General features: G+C 40.4%; 1 protein-coding gene across 7 annotated transcripts in view; it reads left to right on the top strand.

The window, feature by feature from the left end:
- The window catches only part of ST3GAL3 (ST3 beta-galactoside alpha-2,3-sialyltransferase 3), a 184,069-nt gene that overhangs the window by 19,891 nt on the left and 145,543 nt on the right, over positions 1–18,635 (top strand). For 6 of the 7 annotated variants that reach the window (XM_054512919.2, XM_054512914.2, XM_054512918.2 and 3 more), the window contains exon 2: positions 1,038–1,182. The exons of the other annotated variant lie outside the window; for it this stretch is intronic. In XM_054512919.2, coding sequence (XP_054368894.1) covers positions 1,068–1,182 — 115 coding nt within the window. In that variant the 5' untranslated portion in view covers positions 1,038–1,067. The remainder of the gene's footprint in view (positions 1–1,037; positions 1,183–18,635) is intronic. 7 annotated transcript variants of the gene reach the window in all.

Here is an 18,635-nt window from a genome sequence, read left to right as displayed (position 1 = left end):
CCCTTATGTGGCAGAAGGGACTTTACAGATGCAAATAAGACCACAGACCTTAAAACAGGGAGATTATCCTGGATTCTTCAAGTGGGCCCAACCTAATCACATGAGCCTGAGAAGCAAAGAAGTTTCTCTGACTGGTGGCAGAAGCAAGATGTGGTAGAAGGGGAAGTTGGAGAGATTCAGAGAGGGACCTAACCCACTGTGGCTGAAGGGGGCCATGTGGAAAATATGAGAAGGAATACAGGAGCAGAGACTGTGTGATAACCAGCAAGGAGATGGGGACCTTGGCCCTGCAGCTGCAGGCAATTGCATTTGGTCAGTAGCTGGAATGAGTGAGCTTGGAAGCGGCTTCATCTTCAGAGTCTGCAGAGCGGAGGACAGCCCTGGTGCCCCCTTGGTTTTGGCCCTTGGGAGACCCCATGCAGAGGACCCTGCTGAGCCACAGTGTACCTGGACTTTGGGCCTCCGGAAGTCTGAGATAATAAATTCGTGTTGTTTTCAGCCACCGAGTCTATGGTGTTCTGTTTCAACCGCAGTGGAACACTAACACAAAGGGGTTTGAGCAGGAGAGTAATGTCAGATTTTGTGTTATTAACAGACCCGTCCTACTTCTGTGTGGAGAATGGATTTGGGAGAGTACAGTTTGGAGGCGGGGAGCTTGTCTCTGGAAACGCAGTGGTGGCGTGGACTAGGGTAGTGATGGGGGCCAGGGGGTGTGATTGGGGATTTATCTGTCAGGTTGGAATTGCCAAAATTTGGTCATTGATTGGATGCTGGGAATGAGGGAGAGGAGGGACGCAGGGATGATTGCTGGTTTCTGGCTTGGATACTGAGTGACTGGTGAAGCTGTCTCTTGAGACTAGGACTAGCAGGTTAGAGGATGCCATGTCAGGAAGTCCGTGGTAACTCTAGGTGGCTCTTCATTTGGAAATTTTCCTATACGCACTTATTTTAAGGTAGAGTGTATCAACAAGGTGATTGCTTTATCCTTTAAGACCTAAATTGGTTTATTTTTTTATTTTTTTATTTTTATTTTTTAGGTCATGTAGGAAATCGTAAATCATGTGAAGATGGGACTCTTGGTATTTGTGCGCAATCTGCTGCTAGCCCTCTGCCTTTTTCTGGTACTGGGATTTTTGTATTATTCTGCGTGGAAGCTCCATTTACTCCAGTGGGAGGACTCCAGTAAGTATGGTCGCTCCAGCCTGCCCCCAGGAAAAGCCCGGCCCAGAGTGGTAACTGGTCGTTCGGGGGCTGCGGTGCTTTCATATTCTTCAGAGACGGGCAGTGAGAGGAAGCCGCGAACTCCTGGGACTTAGAGGCTCAGACATTGCCTGCCATTTTTGTGGCTGTAGGTTGAGAACTTTGATGTTCTTCAAAAACTGCATGCCATGGCATATCCTTTTATGATCGCAGTGAAAACATGCTATTCTGCAATAAAACCCCAAACTCCACCAGTATGTCTAGTTTTTGAATGCTGTTCTTTTTAATTACTGCGGTGTCTTGCCACTCCCATTTGTATTCATTGCCTTAGGGCTGGGGGTTGACGTTGGTTTTCTCCTGCCCTGAAAACAGTCACCTCTACCTTTTCTTTGAATTTTCAGTGTTCAGTTTAATATTGTCTTTGTTTTATTTTCCCTGAAGAAATTTTGCCTGCCTAATTATTTTGCCCTTGCTTGCCCTGAACTTGTACCTCAATAGAATAATGGCTTTCCCCCCGCCTCCCCAGTAACTCTCAGTCCCTTTCTTCGGCTTGTACCTGCGGCCTCTGTGTTACACAGTGTTTCCTACTAGCCTTCTGCTCCTCTCTGACTTGGTTTCGATTCATCCAGGCTGGCCCGTGTTGTGGCTTTAGGCTTGCGGTTGAAGGGCTCGCTTTGGGTGGCGCTGTCCTTTGCATGTTCTCTTCTTGGACGTAGCTTGAAGTGTCACACGCGGGCCATAAGTAGTTTTCCTTTTGGTTCTTTTGTCTGATGGTTGTCTGAGCTTGGCTCAGGAGACATTGGGTAGTGGGTCCTGTTTCCTAGTGAATGTGATTTCTCTAAGATAGTTTTCTTTTTACAAATATCAACTGATACCAGTGTAGAATTTACTCAAGAGTAGAGTCAGTCTGTAGGTGTGAGGTTAAAATGAGATAGAAGGAGTTGGAAGAGGCAGCTGCAGTTGGCCCTGCTACTGTATTAAGGCCTTAATATGGGAACCATTCCTATGAAGTAGTTCATTTCTTTCTTACCTGGCCCAAACTCCTGAAGCATTTTCAAGCCAGTTTTTTAAAATGTAGTGTTAAGTCTTTAATTTATTATTTTATGTGTATTGTTTAAGTGCCTCTTAAATGCTTAGCTTATAATTTTAACTAATTACTTTGCGTTTCCAGAGTTTATTTAAATTTCTCTCTTCCAACTTATTTTTAAAATCAAGGAGACTACCCAGAATAAAGTGTTTGTGTCAGGGTAGTACAAAATTCTGTAGTGAAAGGCACTGTCTATATCCATAATGGATGGATTCATCTGTATCCATAAAATAGATGGGATAGTTTTAAGGAATGGAGGTCTCCTTTTCTGTTGAGAACTATTGACCTGTAGACAACATAACCAAGAATTAGATAATATTTTCCCAGAGAAGTTGAGAAGGACATTAACTTTATGGAAGACCTATTGTATGTCAGGTTTTAGACGGACAGCTTACAAATTTTAGTTAATTTACTTCTCGCTCTTGGGGCGCCTGGGTGGCTCAGTCGGTTAAGCATTTGCCTTCCGCTTAGGTCATGATCTTGAGGTCCTGGGATCGTGCCCCACAATGGGCTCCCTACTCAGCAGCGAGTCTGCTGCTCCCTCTCCCTCTCCTCCTCCCCCTGCTCTGTTCTCTCTCTCCCCCTTTCTTTCTCAAATAAATAAATAATCTTTAAAAAAAAATTACTTCTCACCCTAACCATGTGGAGATGCTGTTATCCCTGTTTTTCAGCTGAGCAAATGGAAGTATTTAATTAATTTACCTAAGTTACACAGGTAATTATTAGAGCTGGAATTGAATCCTGATTTGCCTTTATTTAAAGAAAAAATTTTTTAAAGATTATTTGAGAGAAGGAGCGTGTGCACAAGCCAGGGCAGAGGCAGAGGGAGAGGGAGAAACAGACTCCCCGCCGAGCAGGGAGCCTGACATGGGGCTCGATCCCAGGACCCTGGGATCATGACCTGAGCCGAAGGCAGACGCTTAACCGACTGAGCCACCCAGGCGCCCCTATTTTTAAAATTATTTATTTATTTATTTTGGAGAGAGAGCATGTGTGTGCATGCACAAGCGAGTGAGGGACAGAGACAGAGGGGGAGAGAGAGACGATTTTGAGCAGACTCTGCACTGAGCGCAGAGCCCTACACGGGACTTGATCTCACAACCCTGAGATCATGACCTGAGCCGGTATCAAGAGTTGGACACTTAACTGAGTGAGCCACTCACTTAATCAGGTGCCCCCTGATTTGTCTTTAAAGCCTATGTTCATTATGATATTGAAAAGTACAATAAATACAAAGACTAAGGATAGGATTGAATCCTGTATTCTGATTGGTAAGAAGAGAGGAGAGGGACTGAGAAGAAATAGTAGAGAGCATCAGGAGGGCGGTGGAGAAAGAAAAAGGAAGGAAAGTAAGGGGGAGGGACAGAAAGAAAGTGCTCCAGATGACGGAGGGCTTTATGAGCTTGGAGGTGGTGCTGTAGGCTTGCTTCAGTAGGTGAAGAATAGCTGTCTGCTTTTCCTTTGAGTGAGTTATCTGCTGACTAACCACTATTTGCATATTTTTGTTATTCCGACTTCCAGCCTTTCAGATACTTGACTTTGAATAGGTTGTTTTAGACCGTCTTACGGGAGCATATTGTCACGTCAGAGGGCAGGGTACTATGACTAACTCTGACGGCTTACCTGGGCCAAGGGGGGACCTTTACCCCACACACTAAGTCAGCCAGAGGGAGTGCCCTAAGGCAGGGAGATGACTGCTGGGGAGGGAGAGTTGGGCTGCTGGTAATAATAAGAGTGACTTAGTGGGTATCTCCTGTGTCTGCACTGTAATGAGAACTTCACATTCCTAATTTCGTTTGATCCTCATAGTTTATATTGATCATTACTGTCCTGTCCTACAGACGTAGAAGCTGAGGCTTCAAAGAGGCTCAGTAAAGAGTTTGTATGTCTTTCATGCAAGGGCATTTACAAGTTGGAAAAATAAATGTCTTTAGCATTATGTTTCCTTAATTTTTATACTTTTTATGACTTACCAAGATGATGTATTGGAATTCCTTCATAGTGGTGGTGGAGGGGGTCTAGAGATTTTTATTATTAAATTATTCATTTAATAAGTAGTATATTCCTATTAGGGCCCATGTGCTTTTCTATGTAACTGGATGTAAGATGCATAGACCTTTATGCTCACAGCCTATAACACGAGAAAGAAATAAAACAGCTCTTATATGTTGCATTCTGAAAGAGACGTCTGTATGAAATGCCATGTTGGAGCATAGAATCCCTTCCAGATGGAAAATTTTATGATTTCATTAATCCCAAGACATATTGTGACAGGATGCAAACTGCTTTGTTTTGAGTAACTTAGAGCTGTGTCAAGTCTTGGTCAGATTGCTAGGACTTGGCTCAGATGCCTAACCTGAAAGACTTTAAGTAGAAGATTGGTCTAGTTATCAACCTATTTTTAAATTTATTTTTTTATTAAGTAGGCTCCATACCTAGCATGGAGCCCAGTGCGGGGCCTGAACTCTTGACCCTGGAATTGAGACCCAAGCCGAGATCAAGAGTTGAACACTCAACTGACTGAGCCACCCCAGGCACCCCTCAACCTGTTTTTAAAAGTTCTGTAGCTGGGGGCGCTTGCGTGACTCAGTCGATAGAGAGCATGTGACTTGTGATCTCAGGGTCATGAGTTCAAGCCCCACATTGGGCATGGAGCCTACTTCAAACAAACGAAACAATAACAACACTGAGATACTGCCACATTATCTATCAGAATGGCCAAAATCCAGAACACTGACAATACCAGATGCCAGCGAGGATGTGGAGCCACAGGAACTCTCATTCATTGCTGATGGGAATGCAAAATGGTACAGTGACTTTGGAAGACAGTTTGGCAGTTTCTTATAATACTAAAGATACTCTAACTGTGTCATCAGTCACATTCCTTGGTATTTACCCAAAGGAGTTAAAAGCTTATGTTCACACAAAAAAAGCCCTGCATACAGATATTTATAACAACTATATTCATAATTGCCAAAACTTGGAAGCAACCAAGATGTCCTTTAGTGGTTGAATGGATAAAGAAACTGTGGTAGATCCAGACAATGGAATATTATTAAGTGCTAAAAAGAAATAAACTATCAAGTTATGAAAAGACACAAAAGAGCCTTAAATGCATATTTCTTTCTTTTTAAGGATTTTATTTATTTATTTGAGAGAGAGAGACAGAGATAGCAACCAAGAGCACAAGTGGGGGGAGAAGGAGAAGCAGGCTCCCCACTGAGCAGGGAGCCTGATGTAGGGCCTGATCCCAGGACCTTGGGACTACAACCTGAGCCAAAGGCAAACGCTCAACCAGCTGAGCCACCCAGGCACCCCCTTAAATGCATATTTCTAAGTGAAAGAAGCCAGTCTTAAAATGCTACGTACTGCATGATTCCAACTTTATGACATTTTTGGAAAAGGCAAAACTATGGAGACAATAAAAGGATTAGTGGTTGCCAAGGTTTGGAAGTGAGGGGAGTGACATATAGGCAGGGCATAAGGAATTTTTAGGGTGGTAAATCTGTATGATATCATAATGATGAATATGTTTTTGTACTTTTGTCCAAGCATATAGAATATACAACACAAAGCATTAACCCTTACATAAACTATGGACATTAGGTAATTATGATGTGTCAGTGTAGGTTCATTACTTTTGAAAGTATACCACTCTGATGAGGGATATTGATAATAGGGGAGGATATACACGTGTGGAGGCCGGAGATATATGGGAAATCTCTGTACTTACCTCTAAATTTGTTGTGAACCTAATACTGCTCTAAAAAAATAGTCTTAATAAAAAAAGTACTGCAGAATTATTATACTTTATGTGAGTGCATGTACACACACATATAGTATGGTAGAAATATATACATACATATATTTAACTTAATGAACAGATCAACACAATCTTGGGAGGAGTTGGGTATACTTCAGTTTCATCATCTCCAAAATGGAGACAAAATACTGACATTTCTCTTGGCTCTGATGCTTTATTCTGGTCAGGCCTTGTAGGAGAGTCGGGTAGTTGCCCTCTTATCAGTAGACCTAATATTTATAGTCCATTTCATGGAAACTTTACATACTTTATTATTATTTTTATCTATTCATATTTCATAAGTTAAAGTGGATATTTTATAGGAGTAGGATTAATTTCTTATGAGAACTTTAAAAATTCATACTACCACGTTTATCAGCATAGCAACTCCCACTGTGTTCTTGCCTATATTTACAAAAGATCATAACTGGAGAGATTATAAAATATGCATTATTGATCTGATTACGATGGAGAATACCATCTGGCGAGTAAGTTGGCGTTTGGATCTGATATTGGGAGAAGGGTAGATTAAGTTTAGCTTATAGACAGAGGAAATTATATTAACTCTTAGTTTTCCATCTTAAAAATGAAATGGAGGCTGGCATTTTTAGCCCGTAGCTTAGGGTGACCCTCTGCTTCTTATGATAATGGCAGAACTGGTATTAGGCTAGCCCTCTCTCTATTACTATAACACCGGACAGAATAAATGAAGCAACTCTTGTCAAGCAGTGGACAGTAGGCAGTAGAAAATTTCAGTCTCTAAGAAAAGGAAAACTCATGAGGTGAGAGCTCCACAGTTCTCTTGCGGGGAGGGGGCAGTTTCCCAACCCTGTTCAGAGAGCTGGGATCTAAACAGACTGCAGTGCTTCCACATGGCTAAGGAGGCAAAGATCAGAGTTTAGGGCAGCTGAAGTGGTTGGAGTCCATGACATGGGTCATCACTGAATAGGGAATTGTTCAGAGGCAGGGTCTCGGAAGTCTGGGGTTGGGGGCAGTTCCTGTGAGTCTGTAGCTGAGGACTGAGCTGTGTATGCACAGGCCAAAACTGCCTGCATTTAACCACATCCACAGGATGGGAGTAGAGGTCAAGCAGTATTGTGGGTAGCTGAAGCGTCAGGGACTTTAAAGTGACAGCCCGGCCAGGGTGGAGAAAGCTCACGAGCACTTTACTACCCCTGGCATCGAGAGACCAGAAAGACGAGGCCTTAAGAATAAAGATCTCGGGGCGCCTGGGTGGCTCAGTCAGTAAATGTCTGCCTTCGGCTCAGGTCATGATCCCGGGGTCCTGGGATCGAGCCCCACATCGGGCTCCCTGCTCGGTGGAGAGCCTGCTTCTCCCTCTCCCACTCCCCCTGCCTGCTTGTGTTCCTTCTCTGACTGTGTCTGTCAAATAAATAAAATCTTAAAAAAAAAAAAGAATAAAGATCTCACTCTAGAGTAAGATATACTCAAGACTCACCCTAACAAGATGAAAACCAAGCCCCAGCAAGGCAGATTTTAAAGGTTGGGTCCCAACAAGTTAGAGAAGTCAAAAATGCCATGGATTTCCTCAGATCCACACTAAACATAGCATAGAATCATGTCTACACAAATTCAAGGTCAGGCAGTAATTGAACTGCCTGTTAAAATACAAATCGATGCTCTTCAGTATTCATAGTTTCCGCATGCCATCTCCACAGTGGTCAGTGTTCAGTAAAAAGTTACTAGACATACAGACACACAGGAAATTGTGATCCATATTCAAGAGAAGAAAAAGTCTATAAATGAGATAGCTCAGATATTGGACTTAGCGAAGTAGCTATTATAAATAATTTAAAGAATTAAAGCAAAATACTGTGAACAATAAGTAGTTCCAGCAGAGAAATCAAAACTATTTTTTAAAAAAGCAAATTCTAGTACTGAAAAGTATAGAAACAGAATATGAAGATTTTACTTAACAGTAGATTGAATATAACAGAAGTCAGTGAACTGGAAGAGAGTGTAATAGAAACGATCCAATCCAAAACACAGAAAGAAAAAATGTGGAAGAAAAATGAATAGCCTCAGGCAACTGTGGCACAATATAAAATTGTCTAATATATATGAGTATTGGACAGAAAAAAAATTGAAGATATAATGGCTGAAAACATCCTAAGTTTGGTGAAACACATTGCCTTACAGATCTAAGAAGCTCAGCAAACTTTAAGGATAAATATTGGGAAAATCTAGGCATATCATAGTCAAACATCTGAAATCTAAAGTGAAAATCTTGAAAACAACAAAAAAAAGAAACCTTCTAATGAGGGTAAGAAATTCCACTTACCCTTCACCATAAATAGTGGAATTCACACCATGAAAGATCTTTTAAGTGCTGAAAGAAAAATACCAAACACCTGTTGTCCCAGAATTCTTTATCTGTTGAAAATATCCCTCAAAAATGAGGGTGAAATGAAGACATTTTAAAAAAAATTATTTATTTATTTATTTATTTGACAGAGAGACAGTGAGAGAGGGAACACAAGCAGGGGGGGGGGTGGGAGAGGGAGAAGCAGGCTTCCCGCCGAGCAGGGCTCGATCCCAGGACCCTGGGATCATGACCTGAGCTGAAGGCAGACGCTTAACGACTGAGCCACCCAGACGCCCCAAGACTTTTTTTTAAACAAAGAAAAGTTAAGGGAATTTGCTGCTAGCGGAACAATATTACAAAAAAAAAATACTAATGCATATCCTTTGGGACACCAGGACGTGAGACCAGATGGAAACTTGGATCTATAGGAAAAAATGAAGATCACTAGAAATGGTAAAAATAATGGGCAAATATAAAAGACTCTTTTTCCTTTTTTTCTTATAATTTGCTTAAAAGACAGTTGCTTAAAGCAAAAATAGTAACCATGTGGAATGAGGTTTAGAATCTATGTAGAAGTAAGATGTGACAAAACTTGCCCAAGGAATGGGGAGAGGGGGGTTAAGTGGAACCTTACTCTTGTGAGGTTATTACATTTGTGAAAAATAAGAAGTGGGAAGTAGGAATATTGTGTATAAGTTGAGGGAAGAATAACAAGAGGTATGAAATGTCAGATGTGAAGAGGTGTCATATTGACTCTAAATAGTCTGATAAGTTAAAGATGTGTATTGCTTAGAACTCCTTGGTAGAACAACTACTAGGAAAAAACAACAGCAACAACCCCTCCCCCTCCAAATATATATCTAAGAAGCCAAAGAAGAAATAAAAAGCGCTAAAAAAATATTCAGTTAACCCCAAAGAAAGTAGGAAAACAGCAATATAAGAGCACAAAACAGAAGAGAGAAATGGAAAACAAATGGTAAGACAGTTGATTTATTCCTGACTGTATCAACAATTACATTTACACGCAAATGGATTAAAGCTCCAGCTGAAGGCAGAAACGGTCAGAATAGTTGAAGCATGATGTATGTCCTGATATGAGAGACATATATTTTAAATTTAAAAACAGGTTCAAAGTAGGGGTGCCTGGGTGGCACAGTTGGTTAAGCATCTGACTCTTGGTTTTAGCTCAGGTCGTGATCTCAGGGTCCTGGGTTCGAGCCCCACATCGTACTCCGAACTTAGCCCCGAGTCTGCTTGGGTTTTTCTCTCCCTCTCCCTCTGCCTCTCCTCCACCACTCCCCGCCCCATGGTCTCTCTTTCGAAAAAAGTAAGTAAATCTTAAAAAAAAAAACAAAACCCACAAAACAGGTTCAGATTGAAAGGATGGAAAATATATAAACAATCAGCATAGGAAAGCTGGCTTAGCTATACTAATTTCAGGACATATCTTAAGAAAGAATTTATAAGAGATTACAGAGGGTCACTACATAATGATAAAAGGAGCAGTTTACCAGGAAGACATACATAAATATGTATGTACCTAATCAGAGAGCATCAAACTTCATTAAGTAAAAACTGTTAAGACTAAAAGGGAGAAGAGGACAAATCCACCATCATGTTCAAAAATATGAATACCCCTCTCTCAGTAATTAATAAGTAAAAAATCTGTAAGGATATAGATGATCCAAGCAACTCTGTGAAGTACCTTTATCTAATTGAGATAGAACACTTTACCCAATAATGGCAGAATACACATTCTTTCCAAGTGTGCACAGAATGTGTTTTGAGATTTTTGTGCTATTGAGGACATCATAGACAAAGTTAATATGCAGATAATATACTGGAGAAGAAAATTTCAATATTTGTTAACTATACTGGAATTAAAATAAAAAAATTTGCTAGGGTTGATATTTAGAATAGACAAGGAATTCCTGCAAATCAAGAAGAAAAAGGCAGCATTCCCAGTAGAAAATGGGCAAAGAGGGACGCCTGGGTGGCTCAGTTGGTTAAGCCACTGACTCTTGATTTTGGCTCAGGTTGTGATTTGGGGTTGTGAGATTGAGCCCCCCATCTAGCTCCGCACTTAGCGCGGAGTCTTGTCCCTTTTCCTCTGCTCCTCCCCCTGCTCTCTCTCTCAAATAAATAAATAAGTAAATAAAATCTTTTTTAAAAAAGGAAAATGGGCAAAGAATTAGAAGAAAGAATTTACAGAATAAAAAACCCATTGGCTAAGCATAGGAATAGATATTCAAATTTAGGGGCTATAACAAATATTAAAATTAAAACAAGATACTACTTTATACCTCTTAGACTGACAAAAGAAGAAAGCTGGATAATGGCCAGTGTTGGCAGGAATGTGAGAATATAGTAACCAGTATTCTTTGCTGGAGGGAAGGTAGACTAGCAAAGCCATTCTGGAACACGGTCTTGTAATAATTAATCAACTGAAGTACACATCTTTTAGCTCAGCAGGTCTGCTCCTTTATATATATATATTCCATGGCGCTTATCAGATCATGCATTATTTGTGTGCCCAAGGAGTTGGAGGATGAGTCTGCTTCCATCCTAGGGGTAGGGGTGAATAGGCAAAAAGTAGGGTATTTATATCATGAAATGATTTGCAGCTGTTAGAAGTAACAGATCCTATATACATGAAACAACATAGATGGAACTTTAAAAATATAGTTTAAGTCAAAAATGAAACAGTAACACAATGCCATTTTTTATAAATTAAAAAGGCAGGCATACAAAGATTTCTTAGGATACAATAAACATGAGCCATAAAATTAAAATTTGATAAACTTTACCAAAATTAAAAATGTTTGCCCTTTATTTTATTTTTTTAAAGATTTTATTTATTCATTTATTTGACAGAGAGAGAGCACAAGCAGGGGGAGGGGAAGAGGGAGAAGCAGACTCCCCGCTGAGCAGGGAGCCCCAAGTGGGGCTCGATCCCAGGACCCTTAGATCATGACCCGAGCTGAAGGCAGATGCCTAACCAAATGAGCTACCCAGGCGCCCCAAAAATGTTTGCCCTTTAAAAAACACTAAGAAGGGCGCCTGGGTGGCTCAGTTGGTTAAGCGACTGCCTTCGGCTCAGGTCATGATCCTGGAGTCCCGGGATCGAGTCCCACATCGGGCTCCCTGCTTGGCAGGGAGTCTGCTTCCCCCTCTGACCCTCTCATGCTCTATCTCATTCTCTGTCTCGAATAAATAAATAAAATCTTTAAAAAAAAAAAAAACACTAAGAAAATGAAAAGGCAAGCCACAGAATGGAAGGAACATTTAATACTTGTACATACAATGTTCAATTATAAAATACTCAGTACATGCATATGTTTGTATCTAAAATATATAAAAGATTCTTGTAAGTTAATAAGGTAAACAGCTTAATCAAAATGGGTAAAAGATTTGAAGAGACACTATACAAAAGAAGATGTGGGACTGGCCAGTAAACACATGAAAAAATTCCCAACATTCTTACTCATCATAGAAATACAAATTAAAACCACAGCGAGATAACATTAGGTACCAATTAGAATGACTCAAGTTTTAAAAAAAGATAATGTATTATCAAGAATATGAAGTAAATGGAACTCTCATATTGCTATTGTGAATGTAAAATGGTGCAACCACTTTGGAAACCAGTTTGGCAGTCTCTTAAGAGTTATACATACACCTGCCAAAATGTCAGTCATTCCACTCTTCAGTATTTACCTACGAAAAATAAAAGCATATGACCACGTAAAGACCTGTATAAGAATGCTCAAAGCAGGTTTATTCCCAGGAGCTCCAAACTGGAAACCAACCTAAATGTCTATCAACAGGCGAATGGATAAACAAAATGTGATATATTCACACAGTGAGGTACCATTTAGCAACGGAAAGGAACAAGCTTGATCCATGCAGCATCGTGGATGAATGTCAAACTCATTACTCTGAGCAGAAGAAATCGGACAGAGAAGACTACATATTATATGGTTCCATTTATATAAAGTACAAGGTAATTATTAGTAATTGAAAGCAGATTGTTAGTTACTTTGGATGAAGTGTGAAGGGAAGGGTGGATTGCAAAAGGGCACAGGAATTTTTTGAGATTGATAGAAACGTTCTGTGTCTTGATTTTTGGCAGTGGTTTTGTGAGTGTATATAACTGTCAATACTCTTCAAATTGTATACATTAAATTGAAGCAGTTTATTGTATATAAGTTACTCCTGTTGATAAGAAAGGTTGATAAGTTGATAAGAAAAAATAAATGCATATCAAACATATATATAGTAAAAGAACATAAGCAAATATAAATATTAAACAATAGAATAGTTGCCTCTGTAGGAGGAAGGAAATGGGAAGAAAAGGGGAATAAAATTTATGACTTGATTTATATTATTTTCCATAGGGTTCCTTGTAATTCCCTCAATGTGGTTGGATAATTGTTTCTGTATGCCTCTACATTCTCTGATAGTTAGGAGGATAGCCTGGAGTGCAGGAAAGAAGACCCCCTAGGGAGAAGAATAGCCAGTATGTACACTAAAAACCACAAAATATTGCTGCGTGAGAAATGAAAGAATATTGAGATAAAGACACTGTGTTTATGGGGCAGAGGCATGATATTAAGATACTGAATCTCCCCAATTTGTTTTAAGCTTCAATTCCCAATAAAAATTCCAGAAGACTTGGTGGGCTATTTTTAAATTTATTTTTTGGTAGAAATTGCTAGCTGACTCTAAAGTTTATATGGAAACACAGAATTTAAAATATTCAAAACAGTTTTAAAAAATAGCAGGGGCACCTGGCTGGCTCAGTCAGTGGAGCATGCGACTCTTGATCTTGGGGTTGTGGGTTGAAGCCCCACGTTGGGTGTAAAGCTTACTTAAAAATAAATATTAGAAAAAAGTAACTAAGAGGATTTATATACTAACTGCTTTCAAAACTTATAAAGCTACTATAATCAAGATAGAGTGGTACTGGTATTAAGGTAGACATATAGATCAATGGAACAGAAAACAGTCCAGTAATAGACCACACATATATGGCCAATGGACTTTTTTTTTTAAAGATTTTATTTATTTGACAGAGAGAGCAAGCACAAGCAGGGAGAATAGCAGGCAGAAGGAGAGGGAGAAGCAGGCTCTCCGCTGAGTAGGAGCCCGATGCAGGGCTCAGGGCTCGATCCTGGGACCCCAGGATCATGACCTGAGCCGAAGGCAGACGCTTACCAACTGAGCCACCGAGGCACCCCTGGAATTTTTTTTAATTAAAAAAATATTTTTATTTTGAGCATAGTTGACACACAATGTTACATTAGCTTCAGGTGTACAACTTAGTGATTTGACAAGTTTGTATCTTATGCTATGCTCACCACAAGTGTAGCTACCATCTGTCCTGTTACATCACTATAACAGTATCATTGACTATATTCCATATGCTGTGTCTCTTATTCCTATAACTTATTCATTCAGTAGCCAGTTGATTTTTTTTTAAAGATTTTATTTATTTATTTGAGAGAGAGAAAGAGAGAGAGCACAAGAGGGGGGAGTGGGAGAGGGAGAAGCAGACTCCCCACTGAGCAGGGAGCCTGATGTGGGACTCGATCCCGGGACTCCAGGATCATGACCTGAGCCAAAGGCAGTCGCTTAACCAACTGAGCCACCCAGGCACCCGCCAGTTGATTTTTGATAAAGGTGCCAAGGCAATTCAGTAGAAAAAGTATAATCTTTTTAATAAATGGTAGCAAACAAACAAATCTTGATTCATGTTTCTCATCATATACAAGATTAAATTAAAATGTATTGCATATCTAAATGAAAGTACTAAAACTATAAAACTCAAAGAACAAAATTTAGGGGAGAATCTTTGTAACCTTGAGTTTGCTAAAGATTTTTTTAAAAGATTTATTTATTTTAGAGAGAGAGCACGAGCAGGGGGAGGGGCAGAGGGAGAGAATATCCAAGCAGACTCCCACTGAGCATGGAGCCTGACACAGGGCTCGATACCATGACCATGAAACCATGACCTGAGCTGAAATGAAGAGTTGGACACTCACCCGACGGAGTCACCCAGACACCTCAAATTTGCTAATGATTTCTTGAGGGTAAAAAAAAAAGCATGAAAAAAAATAATAAACTGGACTTCATCAAAGGTAAAAAATTTTGCTTTTCAAAAGACATTGTTACAAGATTTTTTTTTAAAGATTTTATTTATTTGAGAGAGAGAGAGACAGAGAGATGGGGGAGGGGCAGAGGGAGAAAGAGAAGGAGAGAGAGACTCTTCAGCAGACTCCCCACTGAGCACAGAACACAACTTGGGGTTTAATCCCAGGACCCTGAAGTCAACCCCTGAGCTGAAATCAAGAGTTGGTTGCTTTACCAACTCTGCCACCCAGGAATCCCACAAATGTAATTTATTTTTAAAGATTTTATTTATTTATTTGACAGAGACACAGCAAGAGAGGGAACACAAGCAGGGGGAGTGGGAGAGGGAGAAGCAGGCTTCCTGCTGAGCAGGGAACCAGATGTGGGGCTCTATCCCAGGACCCGGGGATCATGACCCGAGCCAAAGGCAGATGCCCAACGACTGAGCCACCCACGCGCCCCACCACAAATGTGATTTTTTAAATATGGCATAATGAATATGAAAACATTGGAAGTTCTGTATAACTCAGTGGACTAATAATGTCCAAAAGCCCACTGTTGTAATGTTCACAAATCATGCATGGCAAAAGGATTTGTTCACAGTGTGAGACCAGTGGATGTTAATGTAATAAAGTGTGAAAATGTTTCCTGATACGGTTTCAGGTTCCATATTGCCACTGACCTTTAAGAAACTATCACTTTTTGGGCTTTGGTCTAGCATCAAAGAGGAATATCCATAAACATCTGAAATAACTGCCCCCCCCCCCCTTTTTTAACCTCTCCCTCTTCTAACTATTACCTGTGAGGCCAAAATTTTTTTCATATATTTAAAGCAATGTTTCACAGCAGACTGAATGTGGAAATTGATGAGAATCCACACTTTTTTTTTTATAAAGTTGTAAATTAAAGACATTTGCACACATGGAAAAACAGTGCCACTCTTCCTACTAATTTTTTTGGAAAAGTTTTTTTTCCCCCCATAAAATTGTATTGTTTATGGTAATATTTAATGAGCTTATTATAATTAATTTTAAATTAGTATTTAAACATTTCTTAGTTTTAATTTCCAATATAGTAAATATTCACTATTAACCCACACATATAGACCCTCTTTGGAGTTCTCAGTAAGTTTTGAGGATGTAAAACGGCCCCATTACCAGAAGTTTAAGAACCGCTGTTGATTCTCTAGTCTTTAAAAGAGGAGTTCAGGCCTTGGTAGACTTCCAGAATTAAGAGTGTTTAGGAATTGGTTGACCTTTAGCTGTGGATACACAGTTGTCTGAGTGAGATCGTTGCTGAATGGGATGGCTTTCGGAAGCATAGTCATTGAAGTGAAGCCGTTGTTGATTGTCTGGCTTTTCAAAAGCCTGTCTAGTGGTGTGAAGCGGTCATTGATCTGGAGGAGCTTGAAACCAGTTCTGGTGGTTACTTCTTGCTATAGAAAAAGAACAATCAATACTCTCTTAAGTGGTTGGGAACCTTTTATTCTCAACGGAAGAGATGGGGGGGAAAATAGGATGTACAACTCTTATAACTCAATAATAAAAAGACAAGCCAATTTTTCAAATGGTCAAGGGATCTGAATAGCCATTTCGCCAAAGAAGATACAGGGATCTGCTGCTTTTCAAAAGTTCGTGTTAGCCACTTGACTTTCACCAGAGACCTGCATGATTAGTACCTGTTTTCGCTGAGAGAACTCTGAAGAGGATTTTTGCCTTCATGAAAAAAAGGCGAAAAGAGAAAATAGCACTGAGTGTTTGTCTTGTATGGAGGCAGCGCGCGCTCCAAGGGGCGAGAGTGGCGCCTCCAAGCGCCTTTGGCCGGAACTACACCCACGGTGTCTGCATAGAGCCGCCTGTAGCTTTGAACGGTGTCTGAGCATCTGTGCTTTCCCTCGATTTATTTTGTGCATCCTTTAGCAAGATGTGCCCTAAGGTATCAGAAAGGCCTAAAGGAGTTATTTTTTTGTGTGTCTAGGCATTCTCAAACATTTCCCTATATAAATTGGTGGTAAGTGCTTCTTCACTGTATGCCGTTCTGGCTTATGAAAGGTTTCAGAGGAACCCTCCACTTTTGGGTAGTGGGGGGCACCTGGATACATGGTCAATAAGCACATGAAAAGATGCTCGGCATCATTAGTGACCAGGGCGATGCAAATCACAATCACATTGAGACAGCACTTAACACTTACTAGCATGGCTGTAATGAAAACGACAGATAGTAACAAGTGTTGGTGAGGATGTGGAGTCCTCCTGCACTGCGTGTCGGAATGTAAAATGGTGCAGCCACTTTGGAGAGCAGTCTGGCAGTTCCTCAAAAAGTTAGACATAGAGTTGCCATTTGACCCAGAGTCTACACTGAGGATCTCAAGAGAAATGAAAACATATGTCCAAATTAAAACTTGTACACAAATGGTCATAGCAGTATTATTCATAACAGCCAAAAAGTGCAAACAACCCAGATGTCTATCAGCTAATGAATGGATGCATGGAATGGGGTATATCCATACAATGGAATGTTAAGGAATGAGGTGCTGATATATGATATATCCTACAACGTGAATGAGCATTGAAAACACGTGAACCGGGGCGCCTGGGTGGCTCAGTTGGTTAAGCGACTGCCTTCGGCTCAGGTCATGATCTTGGAGTCCCTGGATCGAGTCCCGCATCAGGCTCCCTGCTCGGCAGGGAGTCTGCTTCTCCCTCTGACCCTCCCCCCTCTCATGTACTCTCTCTCATTCTCTCTCTCTCAAATAAATAAATAAAATCTTTAAAAAAAAAAAAAAGAAAACACGTGAACCTGTCATAAAGGACCACATATTGTATGAGATGTCCAAATTTGGCAAATCTGTAGATACAGAAAATAGATTGTTTGCTTAGGACTGGGGGAGGGGGCAGTGGGGGTATGATAGCTAAAGGGTATATGGTGGTTCTTCCTTAACCCGTAGCTGCCAGGGCCACATCGGTGTGGGCACTGGGCGGAATGCCCCTCCTGGGAGCTTTAGCAGTTCATTTCCTGTTGGTGAGGGTTTGGGAACCTAGAAATTCTTTTCAGAATTATTAGTCACGGGCTGTTGCAGCCTGGACTTAGAATTTTTTTGGCTGTACAGTTCCCTTGAAACCTAAGAGGCCAGCTATAGAAAGATTTTCTTGAGATAATTGTGGAAGTATAAATATGGACTGATCATTTGATGATATCAAGAAATTATTAACTTTGTTAGATGTGATAAGGATACTGTGGTCATATAAGGAAATGTCTTTGTGTTTTATGATTATGTCCAGACAAAGTATTTAGGGATGAAACAACATGATGTCAGGGACTTATTTTAAAATAATGTAGCCAAAACAGAGAGCAGGAGAAAGAAGGAGGGGCAGGGGAGGGAAGGGAAGAGAGAAAGAATGAAGAAAGAAGTGAAACCAGGAAGCCAGTAACAAAATGTTTTAATTGTGTAATCTGTAGGATGGGGTTCATTACACTCTTCTCTCTATTTTTATGTAGTTAGAGAACTTTCATTAAAAGTAAAATAGAAAATCTTTCATAGGTAAATAACCATAAATGTAAAAGATCTTATATAGGCTCTTATCTTTGATTTATCGACCTCTGCTCTCTATTCTTCCCTTGAATTAATTTGTGGCTACTTTGTGAAACCTTTTCTTTTCTTTCTTTTTTTTTTTTTTAAGATTTTATTTATTTATTTGACACAGAGAGAGAGAGAGAGATCGCACACAAGCAGGCAGAGGGAAAGGGAGAAGCAGGCTCCCCACCGAGCAGAGAGGCAGACATGGGGCTCGATCCCGGGACCCTGGGATCATGACCCAAGCTGAAGGCAGATACTTAACCAACTGAGCCACCTAGGTGCCCCTACTTTGTGAAACCTTTTCAAACAGGAGGCTAGGCTGGGAGACAGTACTTGAATCTGATTTTCCCCGGTGGGTTCACTCCAGTTGTCTGCCACATAACTGTGGGTTGAAAAATGTTTGGGGCCACAGTTTCTTATGAAAGTTGCTGCTTGGCAGTATCCCCTTACAACTCCTTCAGTTTGGGATATGAATACTAACATTTATATAGAAAGGGAGGTGAAAAATCTT

The sequence above is a fragment of the Mirounga angustirostris genome, unplaced genomic scaffold (genome assembly GCF_029215605.1).
Source record: "Mirounga angustirostris isolate CCGP_5_RB_7025 unplaced genomic scaffold, mMirAng1.0.hap1 SCAF_4, whole genome shotgun sequence".
NCBI lineage: Eukaryota > Metazoa > Chordata > Mammalia > Carnivora > Phocidae > Mirounga > Mirounga angustirostris.
This window is presented reverse-complemented; position numbering and strand designations above follow the sequence as displayed.